Here is a 21,963-nt window from a genome sequence, read left to right on the forward strand (position 1 = left end):
GAACACTAGTACTAACATCGGATCATCTGGTGAGTACACTCTCACAAACTAGCCGATGGAACCCCCACTCAAGCCTCTGTGAACACGAGATACTCCAGTGTATACCGCAACTCCATCACTGGATTATCCGGTGAGTTATCTGAGCCATTCGAGCATCTGCATCTCCTCTGCACAAATTGCTCCGGTGAAAACTCCGGTGTGCACATCTTTATCACCGGACTATCCGGTGGGTTGTCTTCAACCAAACGAGCCAATGCAACCCTCTCTGGAAATATTACTCTGGTGAGATGATCTTCAGAGCACCAAACCTTCCGGTGAGGTCACTGCATTCTCCCCTTTTTCAATAATGCTCCGGTGCTTGCCTCCGGTGTGTTCAAATCAATCACCATACTATCCGGTGTGTTCTTCTGCTTCTTCTTCCTCTTTGCACTATTTATTGTCTGGTGTGTGCACTTCTATAGCACCGGACCATCCGGCGTAACACTTGCGTCTATTTTGCCCACGTATCACTAAGAAATACTCCGGTGTTTAGCAAACACTTGGCACCGGACTTTCCGGTGAGGTCAAATGCCTCTGGACATAATGCTCCAGTGTGTTCAACTATATGACCATCCGGTGAGTTCATTTCTCCTGAAACTTTTTCCAATTTAACCAAATTTTGTCCCAACTGTGGTGGCTGCTTCATGTATTACATCCATGAGACCTACAAACATATATTCTTAACAAATATGTTAGTCCTATTGACTATGTTATCATTAATCACCAAAATCACAATCATGGCTTAGTAGGGCCATTTTTGCTACACACGTACTGCCCTGGAACGAAATCATCTACACGTGGGCACGACCGACAAAAGCACACAAAAGAAACACATTAATAAAAGTGAGAAACCAAGTTGAAATATGCCTTGTTCATTTGTGATGAGTGATGGATAAGGTTGTGGATTTAATTTGTTGATTTATGGGGTTGCAAAAGCATGTATATGCACTGCTATTATGATCATGACTAACCAAAGTTGCAGAGAAAATTGAGTTGATGTGTTTGTCTCTGAGTCTAGAAAAAATGTACACGCCGGATGGTCCGGTGCTCTGGAAGTTGAACTCGGCGGATGGTTCGGCGATCAGATGGAGTACACGCCGGAGTAATTCAAGATAGAGGCAAAACTTAAAGTACACGCCGGATGGTTCAGTATTGGGATTAGTGAACGCCGAAGTATTTTTTGCAGAGAGGTTGTAAATTAGCTTTGGCAGACTTGAACACGCCAGATGACTTTTGCAAAGAGGTTGCAAACTTATATCTTTGCAACTCTTATTGTTAGTTACTTTTAATTTATATGTTCTATATTAAATTACTATTTGTTTTTTGTGGCTGGGAACTCAGTGAAGGTTGATAAAATGTTTGGTCTTAATGCTCTGCAGATTTTCATTTGGAGTGGAAAACCATTTTCCCCTAAATTCTAGCATACAAATAAATTCAATTCTCATATAAATAGAGATAGTTCCCAAATTCTGTACGGGACCTGCAAGAGCCAAAAAGAGATTAGAACGTGCATTTCTAGCGGTAGCATCATGGTGGCTTGATTATTTACACCACCATTTATCATGCCATCTTACTATTCCTTGTTTTACATTTCTGAAGGATGCCATGATCCCAACAATCCTTCCAAAACATGACAGTGTCTCCTTTCCCAACCTTGCAAGTAGCATAGCCCCTGAAAGTGTCAAACAATTTACAGAGGTCCTTCCACCAGAACGAGCCCCTCAGGCTCATAGCATGTGGAGCCTGCATTGACAGATAGTGAGCTTGCCAAACCAACTGCACCCATGGGACATTTGCTTTGTTGTAAAACTTGTGTAAATGCTTTAGGAGGAATGCCTTATTCAGTGCAACGATATTGATTATTCCAAGCCCTCCTTGATATCTAGGGCGACACACACGCCGACCCTCCGATATCAAACTCATGTTATAATTTTGGTACCTCTTAGTACCTTTTTCAAGGACTGTAAAAAAGCCCATAGAATTAACAAGTGTGGTTGTTCACAAGTATATTCATATTGTTTAGCTTCCACCAAGTGGCAGGAAAGATGAAAAATAAATAAAGAAAATGTAGTAGATAAATAAATAATTAAGAATGAAAAGGAGAGGGTGGTATGGGGTAATCCCCTGGGAGTAAACTACACAGATTACTAGTATGTTATAGTTTCAGTTACCTACTTGTAAGTTTTGTTGAGCTGTCTGACAAACTAGTATTAAGGGGCATATTTCAAGCTTCAATAGGCAGTAGCTCTACTCCGGAATCTGATTTGGGAGTTGCTAGGAGCCTAAGTTTATTGAAAGAGGTAGTATTGATTTCAAAACTGCAGTCAAATAGGTTTACTATATCTCAGCTGCACTGCCCCCCGTTTCTTTTTCTTCCTCTGGGATTGTCCTAACCTGATTTACTGTATCATTTACTATACTACTTTGCACCAATTGACTAACAAACGAAAGAAGTAGAAGTAGAAGATGTAGTGCTACTATTAGATGAGCTATTTTATGTTAATTGTGTCTGACATCATACTTTGTTTCTTGCTGATCCCGAGGACCCAGTGGAATGAAGCTACGCAGGACAACTGTGAGCTAGGACCCATCATCAAAAAGCTCATCTAATAGCTGGAATATATATGGTCACAGATAGATAGATCATTTACTAAAGTGTACTATGAGGCTCAAACAGGAATGAAAACTTAATTTAGAGGAAGCCATATGGCGCCTAAGAATTCATTATGTATGATATTGTATGACTTGAGGAGCGGTGCACATCCAGAAAAGAACACTAGAGTTAATTTACCTGAAGGGCAAGTGAACTGGTCTGAGCTTTTACAGTTCAACTAGTTGTACCCATGCACCCTGCAGAAATCGTATGCAACAGCAATACAAAGTATGTATGGTCATGAATAGCAACTCCTCCAACGAGATACCTCTCCAGGTCTTGGGAACATTCACAGTCAACCAGCCGGGGGTGGGGATCTCACAGGCTGAAACCGTTTTGCCTTGGACCGTTACAAAGACCAGCAGACACCTTAAAAGTTCTGATATACTGATAAGGTAGATTTTCAAGCCAGACAGACCAAGGATACATCACTCGTTCAAAAACTTCAGAACAGTCATACAAAGCCAGGACTGGCTAGATTTGCATGTGTCATATAATGCATCATATGTACTTCTTACAGGACCACTAACGCAAACAGGAGATCTATGATCCTGGGACGATTTATTTTGAGAAACTGAGCCACATTAGTGCCCTGAACGCAGCTACGAGACTAAACGGATGTTCAGAAGTCATGACACCAAGTAGAACTGAGGTGCTTCAATCTTTGACAACGGCTCGCAGGATTTTCACTTCATGGATGGGCCTGGACCAACCAAGGTAGAAAGCTCAGTAAGGGTAAACAGGGAACAAATACCAAAATAGAAGGATACCAGAGTTTCACTACTAGATCGAAATGGAGAAACATGAATTTCCATGTAAATATGGTTTGTCTATATATTCACGCGTCATATAATGATATAAGGCATCCTATGTTCATTTCCAAGGAACTTTTGACAGTCCAACCAATTGTTATAAGGCTACAATACATGCATTTCTTCTTCTTTCGTAAGAAATCAATTGTGTCATGTGCCCTTCCAATTCTACAGATACAAAAACAACTACATGCACAGAAACTCCTAATATAAGCTATACGCTGTGAAGCCATTGCCATACAATTAAACCCTTCCTTGATGAGAAATCAGATGCAAGATATATGGTGTGATATGTACAACTATAGGATATAGTTGAAGTATTACCTATCATTTTTGTCGGTCTGCACACTTCCAAGGCGCTTAACAATTTCCATTCCTCTGCATACCCTCCCAAAAATTGTATGCTTTCCTGGAACATTACAATCATGTTAACTGTATGAAATGCAAGCATAATGAGATGATGGAAAATCCAACATGAGTTTTATCTATCATGCCAAATTCAGATGTGAGCAAATTTTGAGAATTGACATTGAGACACAAAACCTCCTATGATTGAATATATCAGACAAAGACAGGTGCAAGAAATAATAGCACAGTTATGCAGCCATTATAATCCCTGGACTGTGTGCATTAGGCACAACATGATAACATAATGATAAAAAAGGAAACACCAATATTTGTCAATGTTTAAACAGGTACATAATGAGCACTTCAAACACCAATGTGACTTAGGTCTTCGCAGTCCTTCAGATTAAATAAGCAAATGCAATATATGGCCAGTTAACTCAATTCCAATCAATTCTATTAGAAAGGACAAAGATATTCAAATATCAGTTTTACAGCTCATGTGCCCACATCACCAATAGACGTCTACTTAATCGACATGTTTTCAGGTGGCAATCAGAAAATCCATTGATGAATCAACCTGTGGAATGAATTTCAGCTTTCCAGTGAAAAAGGTCGACAAAATTCAAAGAAAGCAGACAAGCAAAAAGCATAGATGTACAATGGTGGTAGCAATGATCCAAAGTGCCTAGCCTTACCATCAAGTGACTGACAAGGTGCAAGAGTTATGAAGAACTGGCTTCCATTAGTATTTGGACCAGCGTTTGCCATGGACAGAATTCCGGCCCCAGTGTGCTTCAACTCTGGCTTTATTTCATCCTCAAATTTTGCTCTGCAAAGACAGCAACAGCGGCAAGCGAACCAATCTTAGCCAAGATCCCAACTAAAGAGCAAGAATGGTACAAACAATTTCATCTTATAACCAGCCCTAGGGAAAAAACAGTCTTACAACCGGTGTAACAAATTAGCTTATCCCCAAATAAGACCACATACAGCAGGCCAAAATAGTGGTAACATGGCTACCGAAATGGTCTGCAAACAGAGTAGCTAATCTTTCCCAACACAATGCTTAATACCCATACATGGTATACATCTATTACTTCTGTAAGCTACCATTCATTCAACTTCAGTGACAATGTAATCGTTGATTCAAGAATAAAGCAAGGGCAGTGGACAGATTGCTCACCCGTAGATGGACTCGCCACCTCTGCCGGTTCCAGTAGGATCCCCACCTTGCACGATGAAATCCTAAACAGGCACATGAACACCGTCCACTCATTAAGTAACCTCATTGGATTCGGATCAGACAACACAAGCAAGAAGAAGTTGAGAAGCGAAAGGATAAAAAAAAAGAGACCTTGATGATGCGGTGAAAGATGACGTTGTCGTAGTAGCCGCGGCGTGCTAGCTCGGCGAAGTTCCGGCAGGTCTTGGGCGCGTGCTTGTAGTACATCTGCCGATCGAATAGAGCGCCCAGCAAGCAAAGAACCATCAGCATCAAGAACCAGAAGGGGGAGAGGGGTGGGCTGGTGTATTACCTCGACGGTTAAGGCGCCCATGGAGGTCTCTAGGGTGACCTCCGGCGTCCCGCCGTCGGCGCTGCCCCACATCCTGGGCACGGCGAGGTGGGAGGCGGCGGCGCGGAGGAGGAAGGGGGAGAAGCGAGGGGGGCCGTGCGAGAAGAGAAAACAGAGTACAGGGGGCTTTGGAGATATTTCGGATAAAATTGCATAAACACCCTCCTACTATATATATATTACTGACTCTATTCTTTTACTTTCCGTACGTCTTCAACAAACATATTTAATCATTATTTTTAACAAATACTTCTTGATAAAAGTTGATAAAAATTAGATAATGTCAGAAGATTTTTCATAACAAATTTATTACTATCATTTTTATATAACAAATTCTAATAGTTTTGTGTATATTAAGGATCAAAGTTTTTAAAATTTAATTACATATATTCTAAGACGACATCTATTTGAGAACGGAGGTAGTACACATAAGTCCGGATATGCTTAGAGAATGTGTTATGGAATTTTTTTCTCAACTGTAGTAGCATAGGTATTTAGGTGAAAGACAATATGTTTATTTAAGTATCACCGCTTATATTAGTGGTAGCAGGATAATTAATTATACTTAAGTATTTGTAGTCTTTTTTACCTAGAAAATTACAATTTTTATGTTGGTGTTTAATATTCTCTTTTTTAAAACACTTAGCGTTGTTCATGCCATAAGGTCGTGCGTGTTCGTCGCCGTGCTTCACTTGGAGGCAGCTGAGAGTTTTTTTAGCATGCGTTACACACAAATTGCACTCCTGTCGTTAAGATCCAAAGGTTATATTTTCGCATATTTCCTTGTATAATTGTGACATGCTACATATTTCCTTGTATAATTGTGTAAGCTGAAACCACGTCACATTGGGAGCTATGTATACAGTATGCTGAATGTCCTTCCTTGGTGTGGAAGGCTGACAGCTCTGACACAGACAGACAGACTATGGCGTTCGTCGGGATGATGTACTCCTTGGAGAAGCTCTGCTCCATCATATTCTGAGGTTCAGCTGCTCGACGAAGTATCGATAATCCCAGGTCGCAGACCTCAGCCTCAACATCCCCTGGTTCTCCAGCGATACGAAGATCGCTGACCATCCGCTTCGGTACACCTAATAACAACCAATGTTCTTCAGTTTCATCAATGTTCAGAATTCAGAGCAAAGTTATACCTGAACTTTGTATCTTGCTTGCTGGTCGACCAAGTTGGTAGTTCTGCCGCTGGTTCTCGGCCCACTGCTAGTTGCTGTCTCTGAATCCACTGAGAATATGAAGAGTGGATCGATGCTCATGTCAGAAGGGAAGAGCACCAAAAGTTTTCAGGTAATGTGGCTTAGCCGACAACACAGAAATCATATCCATCCAGCTCGTTCTCGGTGTTGTGCAACAAACTGGAGCAGATTGAGCCTGACCACCAGCGTGCACAGCCAAGTCCACCTGATTGACCGAGGCTACCCGTTTCTAGCGTCAGCAGGAACAACTCAAAACTGTTGAGAATCCTTGCTCAGACGTTCTCCATCTCTTCTTCTGTTCTTTTACGGGATATACTAACTCTATTTTCATATCAATCACCTTTTCCCCCTCCTGTACAGGCTATACAGGTTCTGCTCTCATATTTCAAAAAAAAAAAAACACGGCAGTGTTGTTAATTACTTCTCTGCAAATGCTTGCCATCAACTCTTCAGCAAATGCTGTGGAAAACCCATCGTTGTTATTTTAATTCGACCAAACACCAATTCTAACTAGCTTAGCTAGTAACATGACAATACAAGTACACACTGAGAGCCTAGCAAGGAACAACCCAAGGTATTAATTAGTTATTTTATACGGCATCACATCATCGTCATCATCTTGCCAATTAAAACAGCTACACTATGCCACTTCATCACTTGTGGCACCAGCCATTGCACTTCCCCATCATTCAAGCAGCCCAGCATGATGAATCGGAGGGTTTAAGAAATGCATTGAACCTTTCAATTACTGGGAGTTAAGTGATACATCTGTTTCCTCTTGCGAGGATAACAGGGTAAAAGCTAACATTACTAGACCATCCTATCTTATAAATATTCTCCTTCAGTATGAGGAGTTGTAATTTTTAATTAGATTACATCGCAGGGGGCTGAGATTCTTATGGTCCTGTTGGATCTCAGACCTCCAACAAGCGAGCTTTCTCGTTTATAATCGGCCCAAAGCCTTCCCAGAGCTCCCACAGCTCGTTCCTTAACCATGACAAGTACATGACAGGTCCCAGCGTCGATGGTACCTGAGAGTCACAAACTCTGTCAGAAAGAAGATCATGCGTGCTGTAAGCGTGGCACAGTAGCTTGAAAACTCAGCCGTGCTACGCTAGGCAATGCGTTCTGAACAAGTCAGAAAAACATGACTTGGTAGGGCAAAATGGTAATGATGTCTGAAACCTGATCGTGTAACCAGGCAACACCTACCAGGTACAGTAAGGCGGGCTGGGGAGACTGAGACAAGATCCCAGCAGCCAGTGCAGCTACCAAGCCAATACCATACCCTATTAGGGCATACCACACATAATTCCGCCGTTTTGATGGAGACACGTCTGATGGAACATTCACATCCTTGTGCTTCCGGTTATCAAAAAAGAGCACAAGAGCTAGAAGCATCCCTGGAATGGCCTACAGACATCACAGCAAACATGTATACAACTGATTATAATCATGAATCATGAGTAAGGATAGGGGTTACTTAAAAGTACAGGCAAAGCTGATGAATAATGCAACAATCAGAGAGAGGTTCAATTTGATGCGATGTGACCGCAGCATGTATCTTGGAGACTATTAGTCACTATTTTATCTGAAAAATACTTCATGGTGAATACACAAGGAATAAATAATCGGCAGCAGATATGCTGCCTAAATACACTAACTACACAATGATGAAATCTACATGAATGTAGCTATGAGGAGGCATTTTAAGGCTTCAAAACTTGTAAGGTCAGACATCCTTTTTTTTTCTAATTGTAACATCACAATCCACACCTACTACTCGGTCTGCTTCTATCTCTGAATTGTGAGCTTTAGAGTAGAACAAGCAAATATTTACGTTTGAAGCAGATCTGCCCAGTTAACTATAGAATTTGTGCAGAGTACCGTACTCTAGTGCAATCTTGTACACCAAAACTTATTTGTTTATCAAGCTGATTGGGGAGTGTGCTGTGTTCCCGTGCGTGGCTTGCTGCCTTGATAAACTATTTACCACAAACTGACAGAAACTGAATGGAAAGTTACCGAAACTCAAGTTCACAGTGAACAAATTCTTGCATTGATATAGCCTAGCCTATAAATTCTTTAAGTGAAAATTCAGCCGTTGCCATCTTATCTCTAATGTCAGCTCCATCTAGCGTAAACAATGTTTACTAGGTTGATAAAAAGTCGACATGTCAATTGGCGATAAACTTATCCTGGAACAGAACAGATATATAGTGTGTAGTTCAGCATAAGTTTTGTGGTACGGAAAGTAGGATCCAAGACTACTTATTCTATAGCGTGTTTAAGGATCACATTAGAATTATTAACATCAAAGTCTTGCGAAAACAAAATTGCAATGCAAGTAACTTACCATGTCTCCAAGGCCAAGCATCATGTAGTCACCAGGACTGCTTCCTGGAACAATCCCACCCAACAAATTCCTGGGGAAGACAAGCTTGACCGGAAGCTCCAACTTCTTTGCAATCAACTGCAACCCAGGCAGACTGAGCTTATTTGCTACTGTATGAACAGGATTAGATGCCTTCTGAGTGGCAACAGAGACCATGACATTTGCTCCAAAGAACCTCTCTGAGAAGAACACCCAGAAAATATCGTACACAAACAAGCAGACAAGAAGCAGCGCAGAAATCTTTATGTTGGGAAGCCTCACATGACTGACAAATGCAATGCATATGGAAATCCCCAGTAGATTATTTAGCAACCAATGCCCTGACACCAACCAGGCTAACACCGTGACTATGCAGAACAGCATCAGCAAGCCTTGCAACCGGGTAAATGACTTTGAGCAGCACCTCGACACAAAAGGATCCATTAAATTGTATTGTGACTTGAGGTAGGTGATGTACGGAGACAGACAGAAGAAGAGTGCCATCGCTGAGGCCACAGTAGTAAAGGCTGTCATGAGATCAGAAACAGATGAGAACAAATAGAACATCAGCAACAAACTGCATGAGCTTGCAAGAGGAATCGTCAAGGCTTGTGACCAATCCAATGTGATGGAGGCCTCTGAAAAATCTAAGTTCCTCTCCATCTCCTTGCCGTAGTCCAGAGCACGCGATGCTGATGCATAGGCCACAGAAACGGCAGTTGCTATGAGAGCAAGTGATGCCGGCTCAAGCAAGTAGGTCAGCTTCCACAGGGATTCCATCCTGTGGCAAATTAACCGCACTCCACTCTTATTTTATGCTCTGACTCGACCAATTTTCTGTACCTATTATGCCCAAAATGTAAAACAACAGTAAGCACCAAGGGTAGCTAAAACATACAAGGCAGGATTTGTTCTTCCAATTCTTTTCTTGATATGATCTTGTGTCGTGTTGCACAGGTTACCACCCTTAACAGAACACTTCAAAAAGAGAAATTTGAAAGAAAAAGCGAAGTTTTTGCAACAAAGATACCAACTTTGTTGAAAACTTAGCTCTCTTCCAGGGCGGATTTAGAAGAGGCATGGTGGTTCAATCGATTTTTTTTTCTGGAAAATAAGCAGTTATTACTAATACTTGCTTAGGGTAAAACACCCTAATAGAACAGAATTTGTGTGCTTGAACGTGGGCGGATGCACCCGCACCATGGGTAGTCCAAGGGAAGCAGCCAGCTGAAACGGATCTTGCGCAAGCTGAGGAAGAAGAACCTAACGGAATACAGTAGATGAGTACTCCACAACACCGCAATCAAATCCTAGACTAACAGAGTGGAGAGAAGGAAAAGTCCGGATTCGATTGCCCACGGTCTCAGGTAAAGAAAAGGGAAGATCCCTCGGAACAAAGCTAACTGTTAGAACAGGGGAATCCGTCCATCCAAGCAAGGTAGGTTAAGGGGTTCCTTACCGAGGAAAGAAGAAATCAATCCAAGCCCGGAAGAGGAGGGGGGAGTGGGAGGGTTAGGCCTGGGAGAGAAGACTTGGGTGGAATTAGGCGCGCATGCTGCAGAGTGATTTCGGCGGCGCGGTCAGGCAAGGAGGATCAGTCCGTGTTGACCATGGACCGGAGGGCTGGGTGTCGGGGTGGGATAGACATCCTCTAACATGAGCAACATGAAGTCAGAGTTTACACAGTAAACTGAGTCTGGATGAATACTATTTTGCAGTTAGCTACTTAAAACAGGCACTGTTCACAATACTGTACGCTTTTACTGTTTACCGAATACTATAGTACTAAATCTGAATCGTTCATCTGTGATCCAATAGCTCAGATCCACTTAAAGTCACTGACTTCACATATGAGTGAAGTTAGGTGACTTAAAGTCAGATGATCTGCTTCCGTCGGGTGGGAATTGGATCCTTTGACTTCATCGACGGGTGAAGTTAGGTGACTTTAAATCTCCGTGAACCGTTGAATCCTAGATGAATGGATTAGATGTACTGCTACAGCGTAATGGGAACAATAAAATCGATACAGTAAATTAACAGAACCGTTACTGCATTACTTTTGCTACAGTAACCAGCGTCAGGGAACTGTTCACCTACTCATAATTTACTGTTCCCTCATGACTTCATACCTGAAGTTAGGGATCCGGATCCGTCGGGGTGAGAGCCGGTATGACAAACCGGCTGCCGGTGAGGTGCTGGAGCTGGAGGACAGCTGGAACGCAAGTCTAAAAAGGTTGTGATTTACTATGATATTTTTGATAATTATTCAATTGTCCCTGTTAAAAAGTGATAATTATTATTAAAAATAATATGTGAATCATCTGAGTCTATTTATATAGGTTAGGCGGTAAATAGGGTATCACCGGAGATCCCTATAAAAAAAATTATATCATGTGCGGTAGCGCAGCGGTCAGCTCGTTAGAGTAGAGCTGGTCGGTGCGGGTTCGATCCCCCGTCTGCACACGCCTTCTCATAAGTAGATATTTTGGTCCTACATTTTATAAAAAAAAAAGAATATTCTGATATATTTTGGTAGGTCCTTCCTTCATTCCTTTTTAGAAAAGAGAAACTATGCATCGTGGATGCTCTCATCCTACTATGGCACCGGTGCCATGCAAATACCTGGACTGGATTCATGCGAGTGTGTTAGTTGCTTGACACCCGTGAACAGGGGTGAAACTAGCAACCAAATTAGGTGCAAATACCTGGACTGTTCATCATATGAACAATAAATTATTATTTATGCTAACTATTATTAGCAGTGTTTTTAGATCGGAGGGGTGTACGCACATTCATACTCTATAACTTGGCTCCGCCACTGCCGGTAAATGGATCTACAGCATTCCTCACCTGGTGATACATATGAGTACCATAATTAACAGAAATCTCGATGAATTAATAAAACATCACTGTCCTAAAATTGTAACAAGAGCTAGAAATGGAAGCTAAATATTGAGAAGTACTATTAGGCATACGTACATTCAGCCTGTCAAAAGAAGATGTTGAGAATCAGCTTCTGAAACGGGTAAAATTCATCTATACAACATCTCAGCTAATTGTGCAAGTATAGACAACACGAACGGTCAATATCAAATTAGCGTGCTAGTGATTGTGACTAAGAAGTGCCCAAATTGTAGTAACTCCGTAACAAAGAAATACATGCTAACTGTGATTAAAGGGATGCACACCTCGGAAATGTTGATGAATTCTAGATGAAATTTTTGTAAGACCGGCATATTAATTGAAGCTGTAAACTACGACGTTTAGCAGTATAAATGAAGTTTGAATAGTTCAATCAAAGGTTAAAAATAGCAGTCATTTGACAAACAATAATCACCTGTTAGACGTCATCCTTGATGATAAAAGGTATCTTCCTTGTTGTCCCAGATAAAAAATAATAGGCTACTCAGTAAACCTGTTGATATCACAAGATGTTCTCAACCAGAATGAAAAATAAAATCGTGAAGCAAATAAAATGAGAATGCATGTGCTTCCCACTTTGTGATGTTTATATGATTCATGAACTTAAAATCATGTGGCAGCTTCTAGAACCAGATGCACCAAATATGCAACACTGCTTCCACTCCGCAGCTACTTGCCATCAGTGGTGCCACCAAAATTGTTATTATTCTTACAATGATATATAAAAAAAGAACAAAGGCGTTCTACTAACTTAAAAGGTCTTAGAAAGAGGTAGCTGCCATGAGTGGTTCGACAAAAATCCAATGGCTATTATCAAAAGCGGCAATAAACAAGCATTCATTGTCCACCGTCGGGAAGAGATTCATACAACAAAGAAGCACGCCCTAAAGCTTGAAGAGCAGAACCAAGAATATGCAATTCGCTCGGAGGGAAAAATTTGTACCATAGCTTTGATTCAATCACCGTGAAGAATGAGTAACCGCGGTGCCAGGAGGGTAAAAATATGGGGAGGGAGATGCGATGTCACATAGGACGAGGAGCTCATAGGCCAGATCTTAACACGACTGTCCATGGGTTACGGTTCTAGCGTAATGGTTTGGAGCCAAAAGATGTCTCAAGATCTACAGCGTGATTCGATGGTGTTGGGCTCAGGTGGGAGCCTGTGCAAGGAGAGAATACGGCTAGCCACCGCATCCTCCTCCCCGACCTCCTATTGGAAGGCCTGACTCTGCAGCCTGCACGACTGCTAGCCTCGTCAACGTGCGTGCATGGGGGCTAGGAGGGAAGAGATGCAGCGTTTGGTGAGAGAGGCAAATGGATAACACTTGGGGCGTGGAGGATGGGGGCGGGTGGTTGGAGAAGGAGGGGGAGGGGGTTGTGGGTTTTTTCCGGGTGGTTGGAGAAGGAGGACGGGTACAATTTTGTGGGGTTTTTATCTGTTTTTTATTAGGTGGATGTTGGGAAGGAGAGGTAGGGTGACGCACGAATCAACTCATACTTATAGAGGTTTATAGTGGAGTGTTAAGATTTGAGACTATTGAGAAGTCATGTACCTAGTACTTGTATTCTTTTAACCGTGTTTAGCATGTACATTGGCTCCTTACATGCCTTTCATTTCCAGTAAATTCCTCACGCATGACCTAATTCACTTACTTCGATATTGTAGTAAATAATACTGGAGTAAATAAAAAAGGCACACATTTAAGGCCGCAATTGAGATACCAGACTTCTATGCTTCCTCATAGGAGGGAGCTAAATGATTTTGGTATTTTTACATCATTCAGCCTACCACAGTAACATTAGACCTAGACCTCATCTAAAATAGTCCAATGAACAAAATTTATTGTATCTTTTTTTTAACACCAGTCCTTTTTTTACTCGGGACCTTCACTGGAGGCCAATAGAGGGGAGTGTGACACCGGGGGATCAAACCCTGGCGGGCTCGACCGCACCCTGCAAAACCAAAGCATACGAGTATAGAACCCATGCGCAAAACCAAAACAAAACTACAACATACAGTGTCCAAGGACAAACGTTGAACCCGATCACTTGAGTCTTCAATGGAGAATAGGTCTATTTGATTCCAAGATGCATGACAATTTCTAATGAAAACATATCAATACTTTAAAAGATCATATATATTTATAGACAAACTCTATCTTTCTTAGCCTGACACACATGACTCTAAGTTTTTGCAATGATTTTATAAAACCTAGCACCAAAATTTACCCTAATTAGAGCGTCTACAACAATGGTCACATTAGTAAGCTATAGTGGTCCACATTATTTTGGAGAGTGTGCTCGAGCTGGATTATAGTAGTCTTTTGTGTTATATTTTAGATGATATGGCAATGAGATAGTATGCTATAACTTGAAGATAGCTATAACGCGTATAGACGTCCTTATCAAGCCATGTATACTGTGAGACTGATAAATTTTACTAGTCACAACCATAAAGTGGTACCATTGTAATTTGTAAGTAGAATATTGACTGGTATCTAGGTATGGATTGTGAAATCAATATGCCCATGGAGCAAAAGGAAAAAGAAAAGGAAAAAAACATAAAAAGAGGAAGATGAAAAGTTGGTTTTCTCTGCAATTTACTAAAATTTACCACAGTGAATACTATAATCCAGCCGAGGCAAAAGACACCCTAACCCGGTTGTGCTGGCTCGTCGGCTTCCTCCCGCCGCCCGCCGCCGCACGCCTCCACTTGTCCCTATCCATCCACCCCATCGCTTCTTAGTTCTCCCTCTTCCCCACCCGAAAACCCTAAACCTCACTCCAAACCTTGCCGCCGAGGCCGCTATGCAGTCCCTGGCGCTCACCTTCCCCTCCCTCCCGGTTGCCGGCCCCGCCTCTGGCCGCCGCCGATGCCGCCTCCAGCGCGTCCGCGCCACCGCGGTTTCCGACGAGCCCAAGCTCAACAAGTACAGCGCCCGCATCACCGAGCCCAAGTCGCAGGGCGCGTCGCAGGCCGTGCTCTACGGCGTCGGCCTCACCGACGCCGACCTCCGCAAGCCGCAGGTCGGCGTCTCCTCCGTCTGGTACGAGGGAAACACCTGCAACATGCACCTGCTCCGCCTCGCCGAGGCCGTACGCGACGGAGTCCGCGATGCGGGAATGGTGGGGTTCCGATTCAACACCGTCGGGGTCAGCGACGCCATCTCCATGGGCACACGGGGCATGTGCTACAGCCTCCAGTCACGCGACCTCATCGCCGACAGCATCGAGACCGTCATGGGCGCGCAGCACTATGACGCAAACATCTCCATCCCTGGGTGCGACAAGAACGTGAGTCCCATTCGGCTAGGATTGCACTATTGCGCCGGAGATGAGGAATTTTAAGTGTTCTTAGATGTGTTCGCGCTTCAGTTAGTTCAGTAGGACTGTAGAAGTAGAGATAAAGCTTGCAACTTTCATCATCGCTGCACTGATACTCCGAAGTGCTTTCATCACCGTTACATTTTGATTTTGATTAGTGCTAACTTTTGTGCCGGAGATAGGGCCGACTAAGGGTTGGTGTGCTAGAAAGGGGAAGAAAAATCAGCAAGAAAAACTGGAGCTTTCTTCTCCTCTGCACAACTGCATAACCATCTCAGTAATGATTCCCGGATGCAACAAAAATGCAGTATTTGCTGAAAAAAAGTACGAGCTTCCCTATGTATTTGGTTAATAAATTTGTACCCTGTCTGTTGTTTGAAGGCTTGCTGAGGTGATTGGACACGTCTTTTCAGTGCAATCTTAGGAACTAGGAGGGGGTTGAGCTTTCTAGTTTGCACAACATGAGTCCTAGAATAATTATGCACATTGAGATCTTAACTGTAACTGGATGTAACGTTCCTTTGCATTGCAGATGCCAGGTACAATAATGGCAATGGGACGGCTAAATCGACCTAGTATCATGATATATGGCGGAACTATTAAGGTAATTATCCCCTGCTCTCTTGCTGTATTTGTGTAATTAAAAAATGTTCTATTGTTCAACAGAATGTTTGATTGGTTTGAATATATGAATGACAATTATGATGGAACAAACAGCTTTCTAGGACATAAAATTGGTGCTATGCGCAAGGATAAATTAGTTACTGCTAGTTACATGTGGAGTTATTTATGCTAGAAGTCTAGGTTAATGTAGTTGGGACCATGTGTGTTTTGGAGTCCTTAACCAGTTATGGAACCCCTTAATATATGGGTTTCTGAACTGTCTTACCGACAACTTTCTGACCGATTTGTTTGATGCAGCCTGGTCACTTTCAAGGCGATTCTTATGACATAGTATCTGCTTTCCAGGTATGTCTGTCACCTTTGTTCTGTTCAACAACCCGTCTTATATACAAGTACTTATTCAACAATGTACACTCTGCAGCATATTCTTAGTTTTATTTTGATGTTTTATGCAGTGCTATGGAGAATTTGTCAGTGGATCAATCACCGATGAGCAAAGAAAGAACGTGCTTCGCAATTCATGTCCAGGTGCAGGTGCATGTGGTGGTATGTACACAGCAAATACTATGGCATCTGCTATTGAGACTATGGGCATGAGCCTTCCATACAGGTTCACATGATATCTTGATTTTTTTCCTTGTTTATCAGTAAGCAACAAAGATGGTTTTCTTTTACATCAATATGCTTGGACTATGTAGTTTGACAGTTTTTTTAATCAATCTTGCTGTTTTTTATGTACCAAAGTTCTTCGACCCCTGCCGAAGACCCACTAAAACTAGAGGAATGCCGTCTTGCTGGGAAGTATCTTTTAGAATTGCTAAAGATGGATTTGAAGCCTAGGGACATTATCACTGAGAAGTCATTGCGGAATGCAATGGTTATTGTCATGGCACTTGGTGGGTCAACGAATGCTGTGCTGCATTTGATTGCTATTGCTCGGTGAGTCATCATCTTATTGTATACACTTAATTGCATAGGTAGACAAATGCTCATTGATTGCCTTCTTTCAGCTCTGTAGGTTTGCATTTGACTCTTGATGATTTCCAGAAGGTCAGTAACCAAGTTCCTTTCCTTGCGGACCTTAAGCCCAGTGGCAAATATGTCATGGAGGATCTGCACATGGTAAATGCTTAATGCTAAAATGATTTATTTTTGTTCAGTTTCGGGCACAAGTTCAATCCAGCTTAAGTTTCTGTTTTTTAGCTTTTCTATTCACTAGTGTTACATAATGTTATATTTTTCATGGGCTTACACATTTAAGTGATCTGCTTGTGTGAAGCTCTAAGAAAATTTAAGGGCTTAAACCAACAAAGTGAGAACCCATAGACTAAAATTAATTAATGAAATGAGTTTAATAATAAGGAACACTTTACAGATTGGTGGGACACCTGCGGTAATTCATTATCTTCTGGAGCAAGGTCTTCTTGATGGGGATTGCATGACTGGTAAGTACAGTTAATAACCGTTTATCTTTTAACATAGGAGCTCCATTTTTTGGTTAATAACAGTCTTTCTTTTCTCCCCGTCAGTCACTGGGAAAACTCTAGCTGAAAATGCTAAAATCTTCCCTCCTCTCTCTGAAGGGCAGGTAAAGCTCAATTCTGAGTTCTTCAGCCTTATTATCATTTTCGAGATAATGGAATAAGTTAAACATATCCCGCCCTCTACATATTTAGCCTTGTCATCTAACTCCTTGAATGGTAACATTTATATTTGGACACGCAGCAAATTATTCGACCGCTGGACAATCCTATCAAATCAACTGGGCATATACAAATACTTTATGGCAATCTTGCACCAGAAGGCTCTGTAGCAAAAATAACTGGCAAAGAGGGACTGTTTTTCTCAGGTGAATTTTGTTGCTTCCACCTTCAATCATTGGAAGCATCCATATTATGTGCGGAATTTAACTGTTAATGGTCAAATGCCAGGTCCTGCATTAGTTTTTGAGGGTGAAGAATCCATGATTACAGCTATCTCAGAAAACCCAGCGAATTTCAAGGTAATGTGGGCGATACAAGTAATTTCAGCACGTGGTGTTGTCACTGTTGCTATCCTCTTTTGAGGAGCACAGGATCACAATTGCCTTTTTCTGCTCATTGCTAATGGAATATACCTAGTTCCCTAGGGCAAGGCTTGTGTTCTTATGACGAATTGCTTTATTGCCATGATGGTTACGGCAGGGAAAAGTAGTAGTGATCCGAGGAGAAGGACCAAAAGGCGGGCCAGGGATGCCTGAAATGCTGACTCCAACAAGCGCAATAATGGGTGCTGGTCTTGGAAAGGTACTACTTAGCTCACAGCTTGGCATTTGTCAGCTATTATATACTTTAGTTTTTATTTGCTCTTAGATGTAATACAGTAAAACAAGGTCGCTGCCATATTTATCACTTGCCCTTTAGTGCCACACATTTATGAATACTGTAGAAGTGTTTTGTAATGTGACACATACATTAAGACAGCAATACAGCATCTTCCTCGTGTCATATGCTACATAATTCTGATGTTCTTCTGCACAGGTGTAGAAATTGTTGAAATTTCAAAGCAACAAAAATCCTTCGATGCTCTTAAACGCAACACAGGGATCAGATTTCCTTTGCTCTTAAAAATATCAACTTGACCTGTTCTTTGTATTTGAACTTTCTGGTTATTTGTGTAACTTTTGTATCTTTGGTGCCTAGCAGCATGCATGCCAGACTTGTATTTTGCTTCCTTCAGATTAGTTGTTTTTCATGACAGTCGAACGTCGACCACCTTTTAACTTTTGTGTAATTTTATTACACAGGAGTGTGCCCTACTGACCGATGGTAGATTTTCTGGAGGGTCACATGGATTTGTTGTTGGACACATATGTCCTGAAGCACAGGTACTGTATTTTGCTACTAGTTTCTCTTCCATGGCACTTCCAGTTTTTTTCGTCACCACAGTTCAATATAAGAAAAATTAACAACAGAAGGTTCGTATTATTCATAAATGAGCTATTTTACAGGAAGGTGGTCCGATTGGTCTTGTCCAGAATGGTGATACAGTCACCATTGATGTTGTTAAGAGAGTAATCGATGTTGATCTGTCGGAAGAGCAGCTGGTTGAAAGACGGAAGAAATGGAGTGCGCCATCATACAAGGTCAACCGTGGAGCCCTTTGGAAGGTAGATTAGCGCAAACATTAAAAAGTCCTGTTCATATAAGATTACTCATTGGCTCTACGCATCATATTAATTCTTTTCCATCTATTCTTGTAGTACATAAAGCTTGTGGCTCCAGCGTCAAGAGGATGTGTCACCGATGAGTAGGGGTAATCCGTTGTGTCTGGTTGTGCACATCATGTGCTGCCAATCAAAAGCTGATTTGTCAGGAGCAATTTTTCTTGTGAGAGTGATTCATGGTAGTGCGGCTTGAGTGTGGTAGCTAACAATAAAATGTCAGCTTCCTAAGAGCTTAGCAATGTCAAGGAAACTGCTGAATACTCGAGTGTTATTGGTCTGTAGGAGCTAGCGGGCAATTTAGCTTCACTTCTCTTTTGGTTCCTCTTTCCTAGTTTGCCTGTACTGCTTTGAACACATGGGCAATCATGTGGATTGTTCTTTGATCGGCTACTGGAAAACATCTTGAGCATCTGGTGTTCTGAAATCTCGGCCGAGGGCTGAGGCTATCTTGTATTTCTTGCCTTCAGAAGCGGCTAAAATTTTCTTGTCCAACTGGAATAAGTATAAGATCAGTACTGCCACCTGAGTTGTGCTTTTGCCAGCTTGATGGTTTCTGCCACCTGCATTACTGGAGAAATAATTATGCAAAGTTGTATTCCCTATTTTTTGCAAATCTGTGAACAAGATGATTTACATGTACAGTGAATGAATCAAAAATCAGCTTCTTGTTTTTTTTGTGTGGAGCAACAAATTAGCTGTTCTCTTCCGTAGTATGGGCTTGCATTCTTCATAGTAGGACTGGCCCACAAACGACGGCTAGACCTGGGCCCACTATACTTCTCCTGCTACCTTTCCTCCGTCCAGAGTCCGCAGCGCAGCCGCGTTCATCTCGTTGTGCCGCCGCCTCCTCCCCTCCCCTCCCTTCCCAGCCCACCGAGCCGCCGCCCTTCGCGACTCCTGCCCGTTGGTCTGCTGCCCTCCTGCCCCCGCGCACCGCCCCGCCGCTTCATCCGACCGGGCTGCTAGCGATGGCGACCGAGCCGCCGCCGGCCGAGAAGAAGAAGGCGCCGCTCCCCAAGGTGGTCACCCTCAACAAGGCCCTCAAGCTGGTGAGCTTCGCGTCTCCGCCTACTTGTCTGCTCAGTTCCTTCTCTTTTTCCTTCCTTCTGAAGCGTGGTTTCCTCCTTCAGTGGTGTTCGATGCAATGCTTCTCTTGTTCGTCTGAAAATTGGGATTGTGCCAGAGAGTGAGTAAGGACCATGTACGCTGGAGAAACTAGCACGCCGTTGGCTGGAGCCTGCTAAACCGGAGTTCTTATCGCTTGATCAAATGCACCCGCTTTAATTTTGTCATGTGATGCAGCAGACCCTCCTAAACATCTCCCCGATTGATGTCATTTGCTGTCTCCTTGGCGTTCTCAGCGCGCTGCGTTTGTGCTTAGATGTGTCTTGCTGCATCAAGTTAGTGTCCAAACTGCAGCCCTGCTGTTTCAAAAGTAGATCTTTGAAGCGCGTATGCTGCATCAAGAAGCACGCACGGCCTCTGGTAGTGTATAGGTTTCTCTTTGTGATATTTGTGAGTGTTTGATCAAATGGTTTCTCTTGGTGATATTTGTGAGTGTTTGATCAAATGCTTTGGAGTATGTAAAGCCGACGGTTGCCATGAACATTTCCATGAATTTCACATTGCTTTTGCACTCTCTTTTTTTTTTTTTGGATTAATTCCCACCCTTCTTACCCATCCCATAAATCATTCTCAGGCTCAGACATGGGTGGACAAAATGAGTGCGTCAGATCCGGATGAACCAACCGATAAGGATTTTGAGGGCCGGCCATCAAGGTATACTTCACGAATTCTTCTTGTTACTATTCCTGGATAGCTGCTGTGTGACTGGAAAATTTTATTCAGGCTTGGTCTTGGTGCTAAAGTGGCACCTAGTGTGAAGCGCGCAGCTCCCACCGATCCCGTTGAGCGGAGGTTGCTTGGGAAGGTGAATGCGCAAAAGAGAAAGTCCATGGAGGATGAGAATAAAACTGCCAAGGAGGTGAATGAGGCTAGTGATGATGATAGCGATGAACCTGAAAGCAGAACCAATGCCTTCAACAAGAAGAGGACATTGCCTTCAGTTACTTCCATGCCTTTAGGGAACAAGGCAAAGTGACAAGTTGTATGCATGAATCTGAGCGTTCATATCTGCATGTTTTGACCAGAGTTTGTACAAGCTCCCTGGTTGATGCTATTTCATGGGCTAGTATCCCCTTTGTCAGTCTAGTGTGTAATTTCCGAATGTAAAGCGATAGCTGTGCTGGATATTGTTAATGCTTATTTGTAGTTCGGAAGTTCCAATACTGTCTGTTCAAAGTTGAATACCCTGTGATATTCTCATTTGATTATTTGAAGTTTCTAGCCCATTGATTTTACATCCTATCGGTTTACGCTTACTGTACAGCTTTTAGATTTTCATCAACTAAAATTGGTTCATATGTTGCATTTGTATAAAATTATTATGTATAATCATTTCTCAAGAATGGCCGTGTGAAGGTTCCGAAATACAGTATAATTAAACCTTTGCTGTTGTGTTTTTTTGAAGAACAATGTTTTTAATAGTTTACATGCATCATGTGATATCATAATGTTTCTACCTTTAGATAAAATATGACAAATGACTTTTCTTTCTTTTGGAATGGAAATATCTCTTCTGTGTTTTTTTTCGTTATTTTCCTTCCAGGGAAGCCTATGCAGAAACGAAAGATGGGTCCTTGAGTCCTTCAAATAGATCCCTTCTATAGGTTAGCGTTTTCTGTACCATCTTGATGCAGGAGTGCCACAGCTGGTGATTAGAGGATGGAACATGACATTTCTATGACTATGAATGCAAGGTTCCTTATGCTTGTGTCGTTATCAGTGAGCAGATGGATGGATGAGAAACCCTTGCTG

At 42.2% G+C, this 21,963-nt stretch overlaps 4 protein-coding genes across 6 annotated transcripts; 2 read left to right on the forward strand and 2 right to left on the reverse strand.

The window, feature by feature from the left end:
* Nucleotides 1-3,056: 3,056 nt before the first annotated feature.
* LOC133899627 (peptidyl-prolyl cis-trans isomerase CYP18-2-like) lies at nt 3,057-5,561 on the reverse strand. The gene is made up of 6 exons (XM_062340650.1): nt 5,388-5,561; nt 5,207-5,302; nt 5,036-5,097; nt 4,548-4,681; nt 3,829-3,913; nt 3,057-3,395 (listed from the first exon to the last, which is right to left on the reverse strand). Exons 1-6 carry the CDS (start codon nt 5,457-5,459, stop codon nt 3,350-3,352), a joined length of 495 nt encoding a protein of 164 aa, XP_062196634.1. The 5' UTR covers nt 5,460-5,561; the 3' UTR covers nt 3,057-3,349.
* Nucleotides 5,562-7,356: 1,795 nt separating this feature from the next.
* On the reverse strand, nt 7,357-10,661 carry LOC133899805 (signal peptide peptidase-like 1). 2 transcript variants are annotated; one of them, XM_062340870.1, is made up of 5 exons: nt 10,471-10,661; nt 10,212-10,274; nt 8,994-9,854; nt 7,850-8,050; nt 7,357-7,668 (listed from the first exon to the last, which is right to left on the reverse strand). In XM_062340870.1, exons 3-5 carry the CDS (start codon nt 9,789-9,791, stop codon nt 7,552-7,554), a joined length of 1,116 nt encoding a protein of 371 aa, XP_062196854.1. In that variant the 5' UTR covers nt 9,792-9,854; nt 10,212-10,274; nt 10,471-10,661; the 3' UTR covers nt 7,357-7,551. The 2 variants fall into 2 exon arrangements, with proteins under 2 accessions (XP_062196854.1, XP_062196853.1); XM_062340869.1 differs by lacking the exon at nt 10,212-10,274.
* Nucleotides 10,662-14,569: 3,908 nt separating this feature from the next.
* Nucleotides 14,570-19,367, forward strand: LOC133899806 (dihydroxy-acid dehydratase, chloroplastic-like). Of its 2 annotated transcripts, none has more exons than XM_062340871.1 (14): nt 14,570-15,227; nt 15,790-15,861; nt 16,179-16,226; nt 16,337-16,491; nt 16,626-16,820; nt 16,892-17,003; nt 17,257-17,326; nt 17,411-17,469; nt 17,607-17,730; nt 17,813-17,882; nt 18,055-18,166; nt 18,667-18,747; nt 18,871-19,029; nt 19,123-19,367. In XM_062340871.1, exons 1-14 carry the CDS (start codon nt 14,742-14,744, stop codon nt 19,171-19,173), a joined length of 1,794 nt encoding a protein of 597 aa, XP_062196855.1. In that variant the 5' UTR covers nt 14,570-14,741; the 3' UTR covers nt 19,174-19,367. The 2 variants fall into 2 exon arrangements, with proteins under 2 accessions (XP_062196855.1, XP_062196856.1); XM_062340872.1 differs by having other exon boundaries at nt 14,571-15,227; nt 17,813-17,883; nt 18,065-18,166.
* A 474-nt stretch (nt 19,368-19,841) lies between these two features.
* LOC133899807 (uncharacterized) lies at nt 19,842-21,449 on the forward strand. The gene is made up of 3 exons (XM_062340873.1): nt 19,842-20,135; nt 20,786-20,865; nt 20,935-21,449. The coding sequence occupies exons 1-3, from the start codon at nt 20,055-20,057 to the stop codon at nt 21,185-21,187; spliced, it is 414 nt and encodes a 137-aa protein (XP_062196857.1). The 5' UTR covers nt 19,842-20,054; the 3' UTR covers nt 21,188-21,449.
* Nucleotides 21,450-21,963: the final 514 nt, after the last annotated feature.

This window comes from Phragmites australis, chromosome 18, assembly GCF_958298935.1.
Source record: "Phragmites australis chromosome 18, lpPhrAust1.1, whole genome shotgun sequence".
Taxonomy (NCBI): domain Eukaryota; kingdom Viridiplantae; phylum Streptophyta; class Magnoliopsida; order Poales; family Poaceae; genus Phragmites; species Phragmites australis.

Excerpts from the sequence above, each read along its gene's own strand:
- LOC133899627 (XM_062340650.1), bottom strand. The coding sequence starts at position 5,459 with ATGTGGGGCAGCGCCGACGGCGGGACGCCGGAGGTCACCCTAGAGACC. Across the intron at positions 5,098-5,206 it reads TCTTTCACCGCATCATCAAG|GATTTCATCGTGCAAGGTGG; the intron begins GTCTCTTTTTTT and ends GTGCCTGTTTAG. Across the intron at positions 4,682-5,035 it reads GGTGGCGAGTCCATCTACGG|AGCAAAATTTGAGGATGAAA; the intron begins GTGAGCAATCTG and ends CTGTCTTTGCAG.
- LOC133899805 (XM_062340869.1), bottom strand. The coding sequence starts at position 9,791 with ATGGAATCCCTGTGGAAGCTGACCTACTTGCTTGAGCCGGCATCACTT. Across the intron at positions 8,051-8,993 it reads TGCTTGGCCTTGGAGACATG|GCCATTCCAGGGATGCTTCT; the intron begins GTAAGTTACTTG and ends TGATGTCTGTAG. Across the intron at positions 7,669-7,849 it reads AGCCCGCCTTACTGTACCTG|GTACCATCGACGCTGGGACC; the intron begins GTAGGTGTTGCC and ends TGTGACTCTCAG.
- LOC133899806 (XM_062340871.1), top strand. The coding sequence starts at position 14,742 with ATGCAGTCCCTGGCGCTCACCTTCCCCTCCCTCCCGGTTGCCGGCCCC. Across the intron at positions 16,492-16,625 it reads GGCATGAGCCTTCCATACAG|TTCTTCGACCCCTGCCGAAG; the intron begins GTTCACATGATA and ends TATGTACCAAAG. Across the intron at positions 17,327-17,410 it reads TGATGGGGATTGCATGACTG|TCACTGGGAAAACTCTAGCT; the intron begins GTAAGTACAGTT and ends TCTCCCCGTCAG.
- LOC133899807 (XM_062340873.1), top strand. The coding sequence starts at position 20,055 with ATGGCGACCGAGCCGCCGCCGGCCGAGAAGAAGAAGGCGCCGCTCCCC. Across the intron at positions 20,136-20,785 it reads TCAACAAGGCCCTCAAGCTG|GCTCAGACATGGGTGGACAA; the intron begins GTGAGCTTCGCG and ends AATCATTCTCAG. Across the intron at positions 20,866-20,934 it reads TTTGAGGGCCGGCCATCAAG|GCTTGGTCTTGGTGCTAAAG; the intron begins GTATACTTCACG and ends AATTTTATTCAG.